Source organism: Neovison vison, chromosome 12 (genome assembly GCF_020171115.1).
Source record: "Neovison vison isolate M4711 chromosome 12, ASM_NN_V1, whole genome shotgun sequence".
Taxonomy (NCBI): domain Eukaryota; kingdom Metazoa; phylum Chordata; class Mammalia; order Carnivora; family Mustelidae; genus Neogale; species Neogale vison.
In genome coordinates this window covers 82,600,187-82,618,317 of record NC_058102.1, presented here as the reverse complement: position 1 = coordinate 82,618,317, position 18,131 = coordinate 82,600,187, and the positions used below count along the sequence as shown (strand labels likewise).

The following is an 18,131-nucleotide window of genomic DNA, read 5'->3' as shown; positions in this document are numbered from 1 at the left end:
ATGAATCATCAGGCTTACACATTTCACAGCACTCACCGTAGCCCATATCTCTTTGTTTTTCTTAATTGAAAATGCCTTTTCCACTTTCATTTCTTTCTTTCTTTTTTTTTTTTTTTTTTAAAGATTTTATTTATTTATTTGACAGACAGAGATCACAAGTAGGCAGAGAGGCAGGCAGAGAGGAGGAAGCAGGTTACCTGTCAAGCAGAGAGCCCAATGCAGGGCTCGATCCCAGGACCCCGGGATCATGACCTGAGCCGAAGGCAGAGGCTTCAACCCACTGAGCCACCCAGGTGCCCCATCCACTTTCATTTCTGATGGATTTCTTTACCAGACACAAAATTCTGGGTTAAGAGTTATTTTCTTTAGCACTGAAGGTGTCCTGCCTTCGTAGATGCCATTGTTTCTGATGAGAAGTTTGCAGTAATTTGAATCATTAATTTCATCTGTATGTTGTGTTTCTCTATTTTAAAGATTTTTTTCCTTCCCTTTACTTTTTCGTGGTTGATTATGATTTTTCTAGGCATGTTTATCCTTTGAGTTAGTCCTATTTGTTATCTCCCAAAATTTGTGAATTTTTAAATTTGGGAAGGTTTTGGGAATTATTTCTTCAACATTTCTTTTTGTTTGCTTTTTTTTTTTTTAAATGTACTAATCTCTTTCTCTTATTTTTCTGAAACTCAGATGACATAAATAGAACTTTGGATATTGTCCATAGACCCAGAGACTCTTCATTTTCTTTCAGTCTTTCACTTCTTTGTTCTACAAATTAGATCAATTCTATTGATACAGCCTCATATTTACTGACTCATTCCTTTGTGTTTTCAATCTGATGAGATCTTACTTCAGATTTCAGTTCTAAAATTTCCATTTGTTTCTCAATTTTTTTATAGCCATTATTTCTCTCTTGAGAATCTCTGGCTTTCCATTAATTTCCTTTAATATATAGTTACCCAGATTAATACCTGTTTTCTTTTAAGCCCTTTTAACAAAGGGCTAGTTGAATTCCAATCCTGATACTTAGAACTGGCTTTGTGACCTTAGACAATTTACTTAATTTCATTGTACATAGGATGGAGAAGTTTTCACAAAATACTATAAAAGTTAAATGAGATCATTTAGGAAATGTCAGAAAAAGTAATATCTAGAAATAGTGTGGAATGCATACCTGAAAGTCCAGCTCTTGGGGCATTTGGAACATTTATAATAAGATTACAGTTAGGAAAGAATCCCAGTTATCTGCCCATGCCCGATGTTAATTTAGAAGAATGTTCTTTCTTTTTCATTTTTTTAAGTGAGTTTTCATAGTAAGTGATAACATATTTCCAGATTAGAATAGTAATGTTTTTTAGAAGTAAGATGAAATGTCTCTTTAAGTTATGTATGAGATATTCATTTGAGAATACATTGATTATACTGTACTTATCTGAGACAACTGCCTAGGTGAGTGTAAGAAATTCAGATTATAGGCAGAACTGGAGTGGAGAGTGTGTGAATGTCCTGCTCGCTATGCAAAACAATTGCTTTTTTTCTTTTCAGTACTAGTTTCACTATAGCAATTTGTACCAATTTACAAAGGATTAGAGAATGACATTTCTTGAGGAACCAAAGAATGACCTTTCACATCTTTGCAGAAAAGAGACTAATTTCTGAAGTTGAAACTCTATAATTAAGGTTTTTAAAATCTTGTTTAAATAAAGTATTTCAGAAAGTGTTTTGAACATTGTCCTTTTTTACTCTGTTACATGTGAAATCCATTTCCATTCCACTGTAACAAGCATTTGTATGTGGTCATTTATTGTCATTAACTCCTCTTTGATTCTTAGGATTTGTTTATTTATTTGCAAGTGTTTTCTGTGCTCTTTATGTTTTGGGGAGGTGGGTAGGCAAGGATTGCCATTTCAGGTTGGGCATCTTTCTAAGGTAGAACAAAGGTTAAGTTAAAGATATAATTGATTAAAAAAAAAAAGATATAATTGATAGTTTTTCTGTTTTGGATTAGAAAAAGATGAAAAGATAACAGTTCCTTTACTTCCCATACTTCCATCCAGGACGACTTTCTTCTTCTTGCCAGATAAGAGGGTATGGTGCTGTTGATCCCAAGGGCTCCCCTATAGCTAGTCCTCCTGGGAAGTTTGGTTGTGAGATGAGTCTCTACCACCGCACTGTTCTTTTGTTCTTTGTTCGTAGTAGGCATAACATTTAATCTTCTCAATGTAAATTTTGCTTTTCCACATTTATAACTCTCCCCTTCAAGAGACCTATAATAGGCATTGAGGAATTGCTGATGGAAAGAAACCAAAAAAGTCAGAGTGTTAGGTTTGCCTTTAACCATTTGATTACTTATGTCATCTTGTTTTAGTAAATAGAGGTGAGAAAATGGAGATGAGAATCTTGAAGACAGGTGAAGATTGCACAATCAGTTCCTCCTTTCTCTTCCGTCCGCCATACCTTAAGCAGGGGTGGTGGGGTTATTAGAGAAAAATTGCATAAATATGTATTGAAATTATTGGAGGACATATAACATGATACTGCTTTATAATATTTTTCATTTGGAGAAATAGTGGAAGCTTTTCCTATGATTTTCTTATCAACTACTTTTCATGATGAAAAGTAGCCAGGCACATAGAAGACACTCATTTTTCTTTTTTAAAAGAAAGTATTGCTTCATAGATACATTCTTTTCATAGAGTGAACACCTGTCACATTAGAGTGTAACCCATGGGCGCCTCCGTGGCTCAGTCAGTTGAGTGTCTGACTCTTAGTATCAGCTTAGGTCATGATCTCTCAGAGTTGTGGAATTGAGCCCTGGGTTAGGCTCTGTGCTCTATGCGGAGTCTGCTTGAGATCTTCCCGCCTTCCTCTCCCTCCCTCTCTGCTCCTCCCCCTGTTTGCTCGAGTGCACACACTCGAAATTAATAAATAAAGTCTTTAAAAAAAAAAAAAAAAGTGGATCACCCAGTTAGAAGTCATCTGTAAGGCTGGTTTTCCCCCAAGTAGTGAAAAACTTGTCAGCTCCATACCATTGGTAGGGTCTTGGAACTGATTTGTAACACTGCCTTAGAATTTGAAGGAATTGTGAGGTTGTGCCTGTTGCTTTTAATCTCTCTTTCTCCACAGCCTGTAGAATACATGACCTTTGACAGAAATACAGGAACCAGAAATAGAAAAATTAGATACCTCTTCTCAAGCTCATCAGTGACAATGATAGTCTTTACTTATAAAACATTTTCAATTTAACTCATATTAGTAAAATTGACCTTATTTGGTTTTGTTGTTCTTTGAATTTTAATACACATGTAGGTTTTTATTACCATCACCAATCAGGACAGAATGGTTCCATTACCTCCTAAAAGTTCCTTCACACTATCTTTGTAGTTAAACCCTACTCAAACCCAAGTGACAACTAATCAAAGAATTCTTTGTCATTACAGTTTTGACCTTTTTGAGAATGTCCTATAAATGCAGTTGTGTAGTATGTAGTATGTAGTAGTTGTGTAGTTATGTAGTATGCAAAAGGTAGTATGTACCTTTTGACAGTGGCTTCTTTGAGTATATTGCCTTTAGAGTCATTCAAGTTGGTGAGTGAAGTGCTAGTCCATTCCTTTTGTTTTAGACTGAGTGGTATTTCATTGCATGGCTGAGGGTACCATAGTTTTTTTTTGTTAAATCTAGTATGTCAGTTTGTTTAGAGAATGACAGTTTGTTTAGAGAATTAGTAAATTTCTTTTACCATCTTTGTCTGGTTTTACTATCAGGATAATGCTGGACTCATAAAATGAATTGGGAAGTACTTACCTTCCATTTTCTGGAGGAGATTGTGTTGAACTGTTGTTATTTCTTAAAATTCACCAGGGAAATTATCTGGGCCTGGAGATTTCTTTTTCTTTTTCTTTTTCTTTTTTTTTTTTTTGGAAGACTGCAGATTTATTTCTTTAAACAGTACAGGTCTATTTAATGCTGTTTGCTAGAGGATTTTTATTGATTTTTCTTTTCAAAGAATAGGCTTTTGGTTTTATTGATTTTTTTTTTTTCTGTTTTTCTGTTTTCGATTTCATTGATTTCTGCTCTCTAATTCTTTCCTTCTGCCTGCTTTGTATATCTTTTTCTTTTTTAAGTTTTTTAACATAGAAGTTTATTTGAGACCTTTTCTGATGTAAATACTTTGCAGTTATGCTTACCCCGCATCTCACATTTATAACTATGGATATATTTGGATTTAGTTCTACTATTTTATTTTTTTATTTTTTATAGTGAGAGCACTTGCATGTGCAAGGGGGTAGGGAGCAGAGGGAGAAGGAGAGAATCTTAAGCAGCCTCCATGCTCTTGGTGAGGGGCTTGATCTTACCACCCTGAGATCATGACTGTGCTGAAATCAAGAGTCAGATGCCCAACTGACTGAGCCACCCAAGCGCTCTCATTTTATTTTTTTGGTTCCCTCTTTGTTCTTATGTAATCTCTTTCTTTGGGATATATGAATGTTTTTTAGTATTCCATTTTAGTCTATTGTGTTTTCACCTATATATTATTTTTTTAGTGATTGCTCTTAAGGATTATAATACATACATTTATATTTTCACAGTTTCCTTAGAATCAGTATTTTATCACTTCAAATGAAATACAGAAACTTTATTATGTCATTCCCTTTCCCCTTTATGTTGCAGTTGTAGTTGTGTACATCTACATCAACAGGAAATCTTACTAGAAAGTGTTATAAAAATAAAAATAAAAAAAAGAAAGTGTTGTAATATTTGCTTTTCATTGTCAGATATGTTTTAAAGAATTCAAGAGGAGGGTAGTTAATTATATTTATCCAGGTATTTATTATTTCTGTTGCTCTTCCATCTTCCTAAACCCAACTATGGTGTGTCTAGGCATGGATTTCATTATCCTGTTTGGGGTTTGTGAGCCTCTTGAATTTGGAGGTTTATATCTTCCATCAAATTTGGGAGTTTCTGGCCATTATTTCTCTTCATCTTCCTTTTTTTCTGCATTGAACTAATTTTTTTCTCCTTGGGCTCTTGACATGAATGTTAGGGTTTTGGTGTTGTCCCAGGTCCCTGAGGCACTAATATTTTTTTCAATGTTTTTTCTGTTGCTCAGATTGGGTAATTTCTGTTGATCTGTCTTTAAGTTCACTGGCTTTCCATTCTGCTGTTAAGTCTGTCCTGTGTATTTTTCTATTTCAGTTATTGCATTTTTCGTTCTAAAATTTTCATTTGATGGTTCTTTATATTTTGTGGGTTTTTTTTTGTTTTTGCTGTGACTTTCTAGTTTTCCATTTGTTTCAAGAGTATTTGATCTTGTGGAGCATTTTTTTTTAACCTGCTTTAAAGTCTTTGTCAGATAATTCACCCAGTGCTCTAAGATCTGTGTTATCTCAGTGTTGTTCTCTGTAGGTTCTCTTTTTCCCACAGGAGTTTGAGATTTTTTTGTTCTCTCTGCCAAGTAATTTCGGGTTGTGTTTTGGAGATTTTGAACATTGTGCTATGAATCTTAGTGTGTTGCTTGAATGCTGCAGAGACTTGATGTTTTTGTTTGGGTAGGCAATTGATTCAGTTAGGTTTTAGGCCACAATTCTAACCAGCTTTCTTTAGGTTGTAGTTTTATTTTCTATTTTTATTTTTTTAAAGAGTTTGTCAGAGAGAGAGAGCCACAAGCAGGCAGAGTGGCACGCAGAGGCAGAGAGAGAAGCAGGCTCCCTACTGAGCAAGGAGCCTGATGTGGGACTTGATCCCAGGACCCCAGGATCATGACTTGAGCCAAAGGCAGAGGCTTAACCTACTGAGCCACCAGGGCGTCCCCAGATTGTAGTTTTAATCTCAGTTCTGTTTTCAAAACCTTCGTAGTATGTTTGGGTTTTTCCCATAATGTGTATTACCCACTAGCCAATCTGTGATTTGGTTGGGGGTTTATCCTATATTTTATTTTAATCTTCATAGTCTATGATATGCTGCTTAAGGTTAAATCTGTAGATGAATAGCTCAGGGGTGAGCTAGTATTTCACAAACAACTTATAAGTTACTTAAACTCTTTCCCATCTTTTATGCTCATGGTGTTTTCTGGATCCCTTGGAGACCACCCCCCCCCCCATCCTCTGGCTGGAAATCCCAGTCTCATTTCATTAATTGCACTGTGGTATTTATTTTCTACAATTGCATCTGGAGGCAAGTGACAGGAAGACAGGAGGAAAATTGAGATTAGTCCAGTTTCTTCAGTCAGTGAGGATGGTACCTTTCCCTCAGAGTTTTCTGCTGGCTCCAATGCCTGCCGCTGTTGCAGCTGTCACCACAGGATTGCTTGGGAATTGGGTCATGGGGAATGAGAAACAGAAAAAAAGAGATTTCCCTTACTCTTTCTAAGCAGTTAGGAGACCCCTTTTCCACTCTTTGGTTGGAGACAGAGGGCCTTTCCTGGAGCTTTCTCTTTTGCTACTCTTTCTCTCTTCTCCTGTTCAGAACAGCTTTTTGGGTTTTAGGTTGCATTAAGCCCAGGCTGGGGGCAAAACTAGATGGGAAAGTCATGAGCTTACTACCAGCCTGAATATCAGATTCTGGCCTCTTTCTCAATCCACCTGCTGTTACTTACTTTCAAAATTTCAATTAGCTGCTCCATTTATTCTGTCTGGGTTTTATAGTTTCAGTCAGTGAGATTAACAAGGTGGAATGTGCTTACTCCCATTTTACCCAGAACCAGAACTCCAGTTTACTTACTGCCACTTACAGAATGCAGTGGCAACTTTGAATCTCCTTATTTCATTTATATATGGTTTATCAGTAACATTTTTTTAACATGTAAGAATGCGAGCCCTATTTTTTTTTTTTTTAATAAGATTTTATTTATTTATTTGACAGACAGAGATCACAAGTAGGCAGAGAGGCAGGCAGAGGCGGGGGTGGGGAGTGAGGCTCCCGGCTGAGCCGAGAGCCTGATGTGGAGCTCGATCCCAGGACCCTGAGACCGTGACCCGAGCCGAAGGCAGAGGCTTGAACCTACTGAGCCACCCAGGCGCCCCCAGTGCAAGCCCTGTTGAGATGATACGGCATTAAATGTAAAGGGAAATAGGAAAATTAATTTCTCTTTTAGAGCATAGTCTTCATGAAATCTAATCTTCCATAATTATATTACATTTGAAAAAACTGTTTTCCTATTTTCAGTTTAGTCTGTGTTTTTCTGCCTGAGGATTTGCAGTTCCTTTCACTTTGGAAACTTTTTTCTTTAGTCATTCTAACCTTTTAAAAATGATTTGCTTAGGGGTGCCTGGGTGCTCAGTTGGTTAAGTGTCTGCCTTTGGCTCAAATCACAATCTTAGGGTCCTGGGATTGAGCCCTGCGTTGGGCTCCCTACTCAGTGGGGAGTCTGCTTCTCTCTCTTCCTCTGCCCCTCCCCCTCTCATGTTTGCATGCATCCTCTTTCTCAAATGGAATTAAAAAAATAATTTTCTTCTAAATAATTAGGTTATTAGGCATTGTAGAACTTAGTATGAGGTGATATACTTCATATTAGTGGGCTCTTGGCTTTCACATGATGTTGCAGACACTCCACAGGAATTTTAGAGATATTCTGAAGCATATCTTCACTTCCTAGATTGATATGGGAAGCTGATTTTATTTTAAGACTGATAAGTGTAGATGACTTCATCTTTTCTATTTTCAGTTTCTTTGGTAAACAACAAGATATAAGATTATTTGGTCATCAGTGAATGGTGCTTGGAAAACAAGCTTTTTTTCTGGGTGTAGGCCCAGAATGAAGGGCCTGATTCAATCAATAGAATATGAAAGATTTCCAGAAATTCCTGTTGTTGATCAGCTGCTGACAAGCAACCAAATCACTGAAAATCTTATCAAAAACTAAATTAGAAAGTAGTTCCAGGGACTGATTGTGCAGTAGTAACGGAAAGAAGAGCACGTGTCTTATCTGTTCAGGCTGCTGTAACAAAACACGTGGCTTATAAGCAGTGAAATTTATTTCTCAGAGTTCTGGTGGCACAATGGTTGGGTGAGGGCTCTTTTCCAGGTCACAGACTTTCCTTTGCATCCTCATGTGGTAGAAGGGGCTGGGGATCTCTCTCTAACCTCTTTTATAAGGTACTAATCCCATTCATGAGGGTTCCACTTTTATGATTTAAGCACTTCCCAAAGGCCCCACTTAACACCATCGCATATTCAGCATTTTAACATGTGAATTTGGGCGGATGCAAACATTCAGACCATAACAGCATGTAAATGAGTTCACTAAAACTAAAATTGGTTGAAAGTCTTAGGTTTCATATCCATTTCAGTTTTATTCTTGGTAGTTATAAAGGTAGGGTAGAATTGAAACTATTGGCAGAAATGAAAATTTTGTTGCTGTTTTTATAAATACATACCATAATTTGCTCGTTCTTCATTGTACTTTTTAAAAAAGATTTTATTTATGTATTTGATAGAGCGCAGGTGGGCAAGGTGGCAGGTAGAGGGTCAGGCGGAGGGTCAGGCGAAGGAAGAAGAGAAGCAGGCTCACCAGTGAACAGAGAGCCTGATGTGGGGCTCAATCTCAGGACCCTGGGATCATGACTTGAGCCGAAGGCAGACATGCTTAACCAACTGAGACACCCAGGTGCCCTGCCCCGATTATTGTTTTAAATGTATGGTGTTCATTTAGACAATTAATATACTCAGATAATTGTGTGAAATATACTATTTCATAAAATTTGTAGAAAGGGAAAAGATCCTTCTCTTTTACCAGTGTGTATGTGTAGCCATTGTCTGAAAACCTTTTTTGGAGATTAAGCCTTTACGGTGTGGGGTTGGGCCCAGTGTTATCTTTTATGTTTGCCCAATGGTCATTTCCATATAGGAAGTCTAACATAGCAAGCACATCAGCTTATCTATGTGCTGTGATTCACATGTGTCCTTTCTTTTGAAAATTAAAATTGGGGCACCTGGGTGGCTCAGATGGTTAAGTGTCTGTCTTTGGCTCAGGTCATGATCGTTGGGATCTTGGAATCAAGCTCCCAACTTAGTTGGGGGTCTGCTTCTCCCTCTCCTTATGCTCTATCTCACTCTGTCTCAAATGAATTAAAAAAAAATTAAAATTCTCACTATCATTTTTAAATTGACAATTCCAGTTCCAAGTCCTTTAAAGATGGAAATGCTCCAGTGGTACAGAATGGTCAGGGGGTTAGAAAAATATGTTTTTAATCTATTTGCTCTCAATTGGGAAGCCTTTTTTACAAATGTAGATATGTTACAAGGATTTGGTGGTGATTATGTGCTCCTGTTATGTCTTGCACTTACCCCAATTACAGCACCTGCTTACTGTATTGTATTATAATTGTTGATTTTTGTTCTTGTTTTTGTTTGGTATGTCCGTGCTTAAGGCCTAATGGTACCTAGAAAACAGGGGCACTGGCTAAGTATTTATTGAATGAGTAAATACAGACTGTAGCAAGGAGCGGAGTCTGCTATAGCGCCTAACTGAAAGAAAGAGAGGGGGAACAAAAGAGGAAAGTGACTATTGGTTAAGTATACTTAAGGTCTGGAGTTCAGGAAGTAATTTAAATTCTAGTAGTTGTTGAATTTCTGTATCTTTTCCTAAATTGTCTTTTTAGGTGATGTGGCCAGTCTATTTGTTGGGGTAGATCTTTTCTAATTCTCCGTTACTTTGTTTTCAGTTGTTTTTTTCCTATATGCTGAAATGTAACTTGTGCTTCTCTCACTAAACAAAATGTTTTTTTTCATTGTTTGCCTCCATTACCTATGAGTATCTTCATATTTGAAGGCATATACTTAACTGTGTCAGATTGTCTTCCATTCTAAATAAAATGTATTCACTACTCAAGGCCTTCTGGAATAAATAATTTTTTATATTTAATTGTTCTCTTTTATCCTGAACCCAAGATAAATAGGGTCACAGCTGGGTGAAAGTGAAGTAAAATAGGACTAATTTTCATAATTCCCTCCCCAGAATAATTTGATAGAAAACTGATTACATGACTGTTCCACCTGAAGAATCTTAAAGGTAAGAGGGCTTGTGAATATTTACATACTTACGAAAAACTTAAAATGGCACTCGTAGGTACTACCTTGGGAATTGTGGTTATAGCTTCACTTAACTATGTATAACTTCTTTTTTCCTGGAGTTGCCATGTTAAAGCATAGTGTTTTATCTCCTATACATATATAAAGTAGGAAATAGGATGTTATAATAATCCTAGAACTATTTTCTTTTGAGTCCTAGATTTTGTCTTGCTGTGACATTTTTGTTTCCAGATAAATAGAATAAAGAACATATTTACCATATATAAGATTGTTCAAAAAGCTATTTGGCGATTTAAATTTTGTGAACTCTCTGTATGTGGATATTCTTTGAAATACAGAAATTTTTAAAATATGAAAATCTAATCCTAGTGGGAGTCATACAGATTAACTATCTTATATCCTGTGATACATCTAAGATCCTTTTGGGGTGGGGCCGTGTTTGTGCCTGTGTGTTAGTTGTTGAGTACTTCTTTTGTCCTAGTCTTGGTGCTAAGCACTTTAAAAGGATTATGTGATTATGTAATTTAGGCTTCGTAATGACCGAAGTGGTTACTACATTTATCTCCATTTAATAGATGGGGAAGCAGGCTTAAAGACATTATTAAGTAAGTGGCAGACTAGTTGTGGTTTGAACCTAGACAGTTTTTTCCTAAAACCTGTGCTTAAAGGGACAGTCTGTCTCTTTACGGAAGAGTAGTGGTATTAAAGCTCCAGCAACAAACATGTAGGGGAGGGCTATTTTAAAACAAAAACATGTTAGAATAGCCCACTTGAAGCAAAGAAAACTACTTACAAACTCAAATAAAATTGCGGTACAGGTAGAAAAAAATTGGAGCATTTTGTAAGGGATTTAAAAATCAAAAATTGTAGAGCAGGACTGAGTTGATTAGCAGAGAGGCTGTAAAGGAAATAATTATTAAGCTGAAGGAGTTAATTACTTTAACCTTACTCTGAAGTGAATTAATTGAAGGCGCTAGAGCAAATATCTGTGATAGTTTAAGCCACACTGAGAAAATAAATGTAGATAAATCAACAAAATCACATAGCCTTCAGGGGTGTTTTAAAAGGAACTCAAGGACAACACTGTAGAACCGTTGACTCAAATGTGTAATAAGTAACTGTTGTGCCAGAGTACAGGTTGAATATAGATGTGGAGATGCCTATACTTCAGAAAGCTTGAAGAGCCCTCTGCAGTGAGAGACTGAGCCATATTTGTAAACTTTTTCTGGAAAGGGCCAAGTCGTAGGTACTTTAGGCTTTGCAGAGTGTATAGTTTCTGTTACAGTTATTTATATTTGCCATTGTAGTGCAAAAGTCATAGGCAGTATCTAAAGGGATAAGCATGGCTATTCAACAAAACTTTATTTACAGAAAAACTCGGCTGGTTTTTTGAACATTGGCCTATAATAATGGATACTATCCCTCCCTGGACATCACTAAAAAATAGCCTTGGAGGGTCAAATTTTTAATAGCATTGGGAAGCAGTTAATGGCTTTATTTAAGACTGGCATTGAGATGAAATATCCTGCACTGAATAGTAGTGTAACATTTGCTTGTTTATTACTGCTAGACAACGTCATAAGCACAGGTTGGCTTGACACCAAGTGCCCAAGTCATTAATCACGGAAATATACCACTTAGAGTACCTCATTGAATGCCCCCTCATTTTTAACTGAATTTTTGGCACAGGGGGTTGAATTTGGGGACCAGTTTATCTTGGATTAGGGGATTGGAAATAAAGGAGGAAGAAGGATAAATTATCTTAAGAGTAGTTCTGGGAGTCACTGATTCTCTGAAGACCTTAGCTGTGTGAATCAGTATACTATTTAGCATCTTCATGAAATATGCTTGTCCTTGGCATAAGTATGCCCAGCACAGGGACAGCTCTTACTTTTTCCCAAAATCCCTTTCATTCAGTCTTGGTTCCCATTTATCATATCTGTGCCCTTTATGATAGAGTCTATAATGGCAGAATTGGGTGTGAGAGTGGGGTGGGAAACAGAGTTAAACTTCTCATGGCTTTTCATATGTCTTCTTTTTTTGTACCCAAAAAATCTGACTACTCTTGACAGAATATTAGTAGACTTTATCAATTTAGTTGTTACTCAGAAGTGTTGATTCGTGTTTTTTCAGTCCTCTGTTTGCCTTTGTTTTTCACTTCTGTCTAGGGAAAACACAGAAATTGGGCAGTTAACACTTTTATTACCCTTCCCTATTTTTTTGTTCTTACTAGCACCAATAATAAAAATAGGGGCACCTTGTTGACTCCGTTGTTTGAGCTGCTAGCCCTTAATTTCAGCTCAGGTCATGATCTCAGGGTTCTGGGATCAAGCCCCATGTCAGGTTTTGTGCTCAGCAGGGAGTCTGCTTGAGGATTCTCTCTCCTGCTGCACAACACCCCCCCTGCCCCCACCCCATGCATGCTTAAACACTAGCTCTAAAAATAAATCTTTAGGAAAAAAATAGTAATGATAATAACAGCCACTTAATACATGGCAGTGGAGCTACGATTTGAATGTATGTCTAAGTCTTAACTAGGATGTTCATGTGTTTAGATACCATGTACTTGCTTGAAGGACAGTAGGAGGAAGCAAGGAGGGGGAGGTTTGAAGTGAACTGGATGTAGATGGAAGGAAACAGACTTTGAAAGAGAAAAGGAAGGGGAGAAGGGAAGGATAGAAATTTTAAATGGAGCTGGCCAAGGCTAAAATGTTTAGTTTCTGTTAGCGGGAACCCCTTGTCCCTTCTCCGATTCCTTGAAGCTTGTTGTGCTTCAGCAACTACAAAAGAAAATACATTGCTAGCGTCTTAGGTGTAACTTGAAATAATTTCCTTTTATAGAGAATGGTAGTTATATCCTAGAACTGTGCTGTCTAGCATGGTAACCAGTACCACACTGGATTACTTAAATTTAAATTAATTAAAACCTAAATAATATGAAAAATTTTATTCCTTGGTTATAGTAGCCACATTTCAGGTGCTTGATATAGAACAGTTCTTGTTGGGCAGTCTTGTTCTAGAGAACTAAACTATCCTGTTCTAGAGAACTGAGCTATCTTCTACACTACTATTACTTGAATGCACTATAATTGCTGGCCTGGGATTCTTGCTTCCATGTATTCCAGGGCATGTGTGGGAAAATGAGTTCTGAATTCTGAAAACTGATTGATAATAGTGCTCCTTTTTTAAAATTCCACATCTAAAAGTTGATGCTTTTATGATAAATAAAATTTGTAAATTAGGTCATTCTTCCCAAACTGATTTTATGAACATATTTGGAATAGGATTTCTAATACATAACAGAAACAATATATACTGAAATAAAAAGGGCAACTTGTAAGATATAAGTGCTTTAAGATCATTATGTTAGGAATAAAAGACTTAAAAGATACTTTAGCTTGGAAAGGTGGAGCCTGAGAAGAGATATTAAAGATTGAAATTTGTGAATTAGTCATCTGAAAAGTAAACAGAATTAAAATCAAGAATGAACAATCATTCTTTGAGATTCATTTGTGGTAAACCAAATTTAAAAGAAAATTCTGTTTGGTTTATAGATAATTTACAGAACTCGGTTGAACTATTAAGGAGTCTAGGTGTCTAGGTAGAATATGATATGATTAAGAGTCATTAATAGTTAATATCATGAAATCAAGTTATATCTCTTTGGGTAACCACAAGGAGGGTAGTTCTGCCCACCCATAGCTTATCTCTTAAAGACCACAAATTATTGGCTTAGGACCATGGTGTCTGTATTGTATTCCTGTGCTCCTGTTACTGGAAATTTAAAGCAAAACTGGTATTAAAAACCATGAATCCTTAGATTAAAAATGAATCTAGGCAAATAGAACAAATAAGCATGAATAAGTTATAACTTTATATGCTATTGAACTAAAAGTTGTGACTTTTATCTACTGAAATGCTAAAACCCTATCATTTTGAATGAATAAACTAGTAATGTAGCATAATTGGTGTTAGATACGGCAGCAGTTAATACATGATGTATTCAAGAAGAAGCGCACAACTTCTAAGAATTTGGAGCACTTGGTGTTTTAAGCAGATTTCTAACAAGGAAGGGCAGTCTGTAACTTGATTGAGGGTTTCTCAGTGATAAACTATTACTTATGTACTCCATTGCATGCGTTAAAATAGAGAGGGAGTATTTGCTATAAAATGTTAATTATAGATTACAATTTATATGTTAATACAAGAATATAAGCTTAATATTCTTAAGGAAGGAAATGTGAAAACAGCATAGACTATCCAATAGGGCATAAATTATTTAGCTAAGTAAAGGTATAGTATATTGCATGTTTTGAGAACTTACTAGATTTTTAAAATATGGTATTAATTTTAAAATTGACTTTTTATCATATTTAATTGACTCTCAAATATTTTTTATTCTTAGGATACCGGGGGAGTTGGTATGGTATGAATTTCCCCACATAAAGATTACAGTCAATTATCAATCATACCAGGAGTACAGAATGCCTTCAAAATCAAGTTGGGAAGTTACCTAGAGCAGTGTTTCTCAGGCTTTTACATAATCATATCCAGATCTTGATAAAATGCAGGTTCTAGGTTTAGAGCAGTACCTGAGGTATCCTGCATTTTAACAAGTTCCCAAGTGATACTGTAGAGTAATCTGACTGTCTGAATATTTTAAAGTAATCTTCTGTTTCCGTAATTCCATTATTGTAGTTGCTCAAATCAGAATGCTTTGAAATTATCCTAGAGTCTTGCTCTTTAACACATACCTCACATTCAATCTTTTTGCAAATCCTGATGGATGTATTTTGAAAATAGCTGGAATTTGATCCCTTCTCATCACCATTGCTGCTACTCTGGTATAAGCCGTTGTCCTCTCCTTCCCTAGATGATCAGTCATACTTGCTTTTTCCTTTGCCCCCTCCCCTGCTTAAAATCTTCCACTGGCCCATGTCACTCAGAAAAGCAGCCAGTGTGTCTGTTTACCTTAGCCCTTAAGATGTTGCATGGTCTTACTACCTGTCTGTCCTCTTAATGCTTTTCCTGTCTTTCATTCTGTTCTAGCCACACTTGCCTCCTTGTTTTTCCTTGGACATATCAGACATACTGCTCTTCACTGCCTTTGGACTTTATATTTACTGTTCTTTTCTGCCTAGAATGCAGGTCCTTTAGGTAATCCATAATTCTCTGCCTTGATTGTTTCAGATTGCCATTTCAAATTTCACTTTATCAGAAAGGCTTTCCCTAAATACTTGTATGAAATAACAGCTTCTCCATAATTGTATGTTTATTTTATAATTGTATTTTACTTTTCTCAGCGTCTCAACGTACTAGATATTTTTGTGTGTTTATTTTATTTTCCCTACTAGAATGTAAAGTCAGGAATTTTTGTCTGTCTTGTTCAATGCTATACTTAGATCATTGTGTAATAGTATACTTCCGGCACTCAATAAATCTTTGAATTAAAAAAGAAAATAGCCCATGAGGAAGTCACTGGGCCTCTGGTTAAATGCCTTCATTGATAGTTACTCTACCTCCCTTCAGAAAAGCCATTCCATTTGAAAGTAACTGCTAAACTTCTCCTTAAGCTTTCTGTTATTTCCAGGCTAAACATTCTTGCTACTTTTCCTTTTTGCATGTGATACGGTTTCCAAGGCTGTCACCAGTAGTCCTCTTCCATGGACATTAATCATTTTCTCGTTTGTCCCTAAATAAAATAGCATCAGAACTAAAACAGATGTTGCAAATATAGGCTGAGGGAGAAGTTTTCCTCTTGTTTTTGACAATCTGCTTTTATTAAGACAGACTGGTTAAATTAACTTTTTAAGATTTTATTTATTTGACAGAGAGAGAGAACACAAGTAGGCAGAACAGCAGGCAGAGAGAAATGGGGGGGGGGGGCGGGGTGTGGCGGGGAGGAAGCAGGCTTCCCGCTGAGCAAAGAGTCCAATGCGGGTCTCAATCCCAGGACCCTGAGATCATGACTTGAGCCGAAGGCAGAGGCTTAACCTACTGAGCCACCTAGATGCCCCTAAATTAACTTTTTAAAGTAACTCTAATTCTTAGTGATTTTGCTTTTTAATCTTCTGCTTTACGGTTGGTTTTTTGAACCAAAGTGTGGGTCTTTGCATTTCTCCTTATTTAGCCTAAAAGAATTTTCCTGGGCAGTACATACCTTTAATGTAGAAACTAGTATGTTAAATTATTGAAGAAACTAATAGAAAAATTACTTCATATCAATACGGGAGAATTATAATTGATGAAATTGGGGATTTCTTGCGCTGAGATATTCTAAAATGTTTTAGAACAGATCATTATAACTATGTATCTTGAATCAGTTCAAGAAAGAGTTCATAGTAAACTTAAAAAATAATTTTACCTCATACACTTATTTTCCTTGACTGACAAATTCATTTCCTTTCCTACATTTCTCATTTTGCCTCTCATAATCATTTTCTTAGTCCTCAAGGCCAGAGTAATCTTTGACTCCTTCCCTGTATTTATTTAGTCACCATATCTCAGAAATTCTTATTTGTTAATTCTTTCTTTTTTATTCACTTCATAGCCAGTTACCCTAGCTATGTGGATCTCTCTGCTTCTGTTCTCTCCCTGCTATAATCCATTTCTGTGTTTACTGGCAGATCGTTCTTTTAAAAGAGTCGTAATACTTTTATCATTTCAGTCTTCAGAGGAATCTGTAAGATTGGATCTAAACTTCTCAATCATTAGAGATCCATTTGTAATCTGTCCCTACTTGATTTGCATTGTTTTGCTTACTGCTTTCCTTACTCATTACCGTAGTCTTCCAGATGAATTTTTTGGCATATATCCCTCCTTAGTACACACAGACACACACACACAGACTCTCCTTCTTTCTCTCTCTCTCTTTCCCCCTCTTCTCTCCCTTTCTCTCCTTCTCTTACACTTTTCTTGTTGTTGTCAGATTGGCCTTGTTAAATGCTATTTTACTACTTTATACTGTTGCCTCTTAAATGCAGTAAGCTCAACACATATAACCTATCACATTCAGTGAAAACTCAGTTCAAATTGATCTCTTTTCCCTAAGCTCTAATTATATTTATGCCTGTACCACGAAATCTATCATTTATTCTTTGCTGCTTAATACTTACAGAAAGCTTTTCCTTTCAGTAAGACTGCTTGATGGCAAGGAGTATAAAAGAGCACTGGATTATCCATAAAATTTATTGGCTTGGCTTGTACTGTGTTCTTTTGTGTGTAAAATAATTTCTTACAGTTCTGGATTTTTCATTGTTTTTCATTGATACTGGAAGAATGCAAACATAAAAACTCTCTGTTATAATTCATCCTATAGGAAGCCCATTTTTAAGGAGAAATGAAGAGGAAAATTATATATACCCTAAATGTGGGCGATCAAGAGTATGAAGATACGGAAGGTAAATTTTTATCTTTTATAAAGCTTGTGTGTTGAAAGCAAAAGACTTATAGTGTTTCTAAACTGTTCATTTGTGTACATTTCAAAATTTACAAAGAGTTTTTTTGTTTTCATTTATTTTCATTGGTCTTAAATTCTGAAATAAGCTTCTGAATAAGAAGTGTATACATTTTTTCCCCTCCTCCCATGTCTTATTTTTGATTGATCAAGGTTTTTTGTTTGTTTGAACTCTTTCTTCTTAAATTTTTTTCCCTACTGGTTTATGAATATATTAATCTGTGTTTGTTGTTATAATCTTCTGCTTTGGGTTTTTTAAATAGGTGGCATTGATCTTTTCCTCTACTTCTAAATTTAATAATTTAATATTTACTGTTAACAGTAAAAGAACCTTAGAACACTTTAACTGATCATCCTACTCTTACTTAGAGATTATAATCATCCTTTTTTTTTTTTTTAACACCACAGATTAGTTGATATTTTTAAATGGATAGTATTTGAGGGGATTTCTTCTCCATTTCTTTTTCTTTCTTTCTTTCTTTTTTTTTTTAAGATTTTATTTATTATTTGAGAGAGAGAATGAGCATGGAGGTGAGGGTCAGAGGGAGAAGCAGACTCCCTGCTGAGCAAGGAACCTAGGATGCCGAACTGGATCCTGGGTCTCTGGGATCATGACCTGAGCTGAAGGCAGTCACTTAACCAACTGAGTCAC

General features: G+C 36.1%; 1 protein-coding gene across 6 annotated transcripts in view; it reads left to right on the top strand.

The window, feature by feature from the left end:
- Window positions 1-18,131, top strand: part of SCAF11 (SR-related CTD associated factor 11) — a 73,838-nt gene that overhangs the window by 9,738 nt on the left and 45,969 nt on the right. For 4 of the 6 annotated variants that reach the window (XM_044228367.1, XM_044228370.1, XM_044228369.1 and 1 more), the window contains 2 exons: window positions 9,950-10,003; window positions 17,342-17,423. In XM_044228367.1, the coding sequence (XP_044084302.1) occupies window positions 17,363-17,423 (61 nt within the window). In that variant the 5' untranslated portion in view covers window positions 9,950-10,003; window positions 17,342-17,362. The remainder of the gene's footprint in view (window positions 1-9,949; window positions 10,004-17,341; window positions 17,424-18,131) is intronic. The other 2 variants (XM_044228368.1, XM_044228366.1) reach the window with 1 other exon arrangement.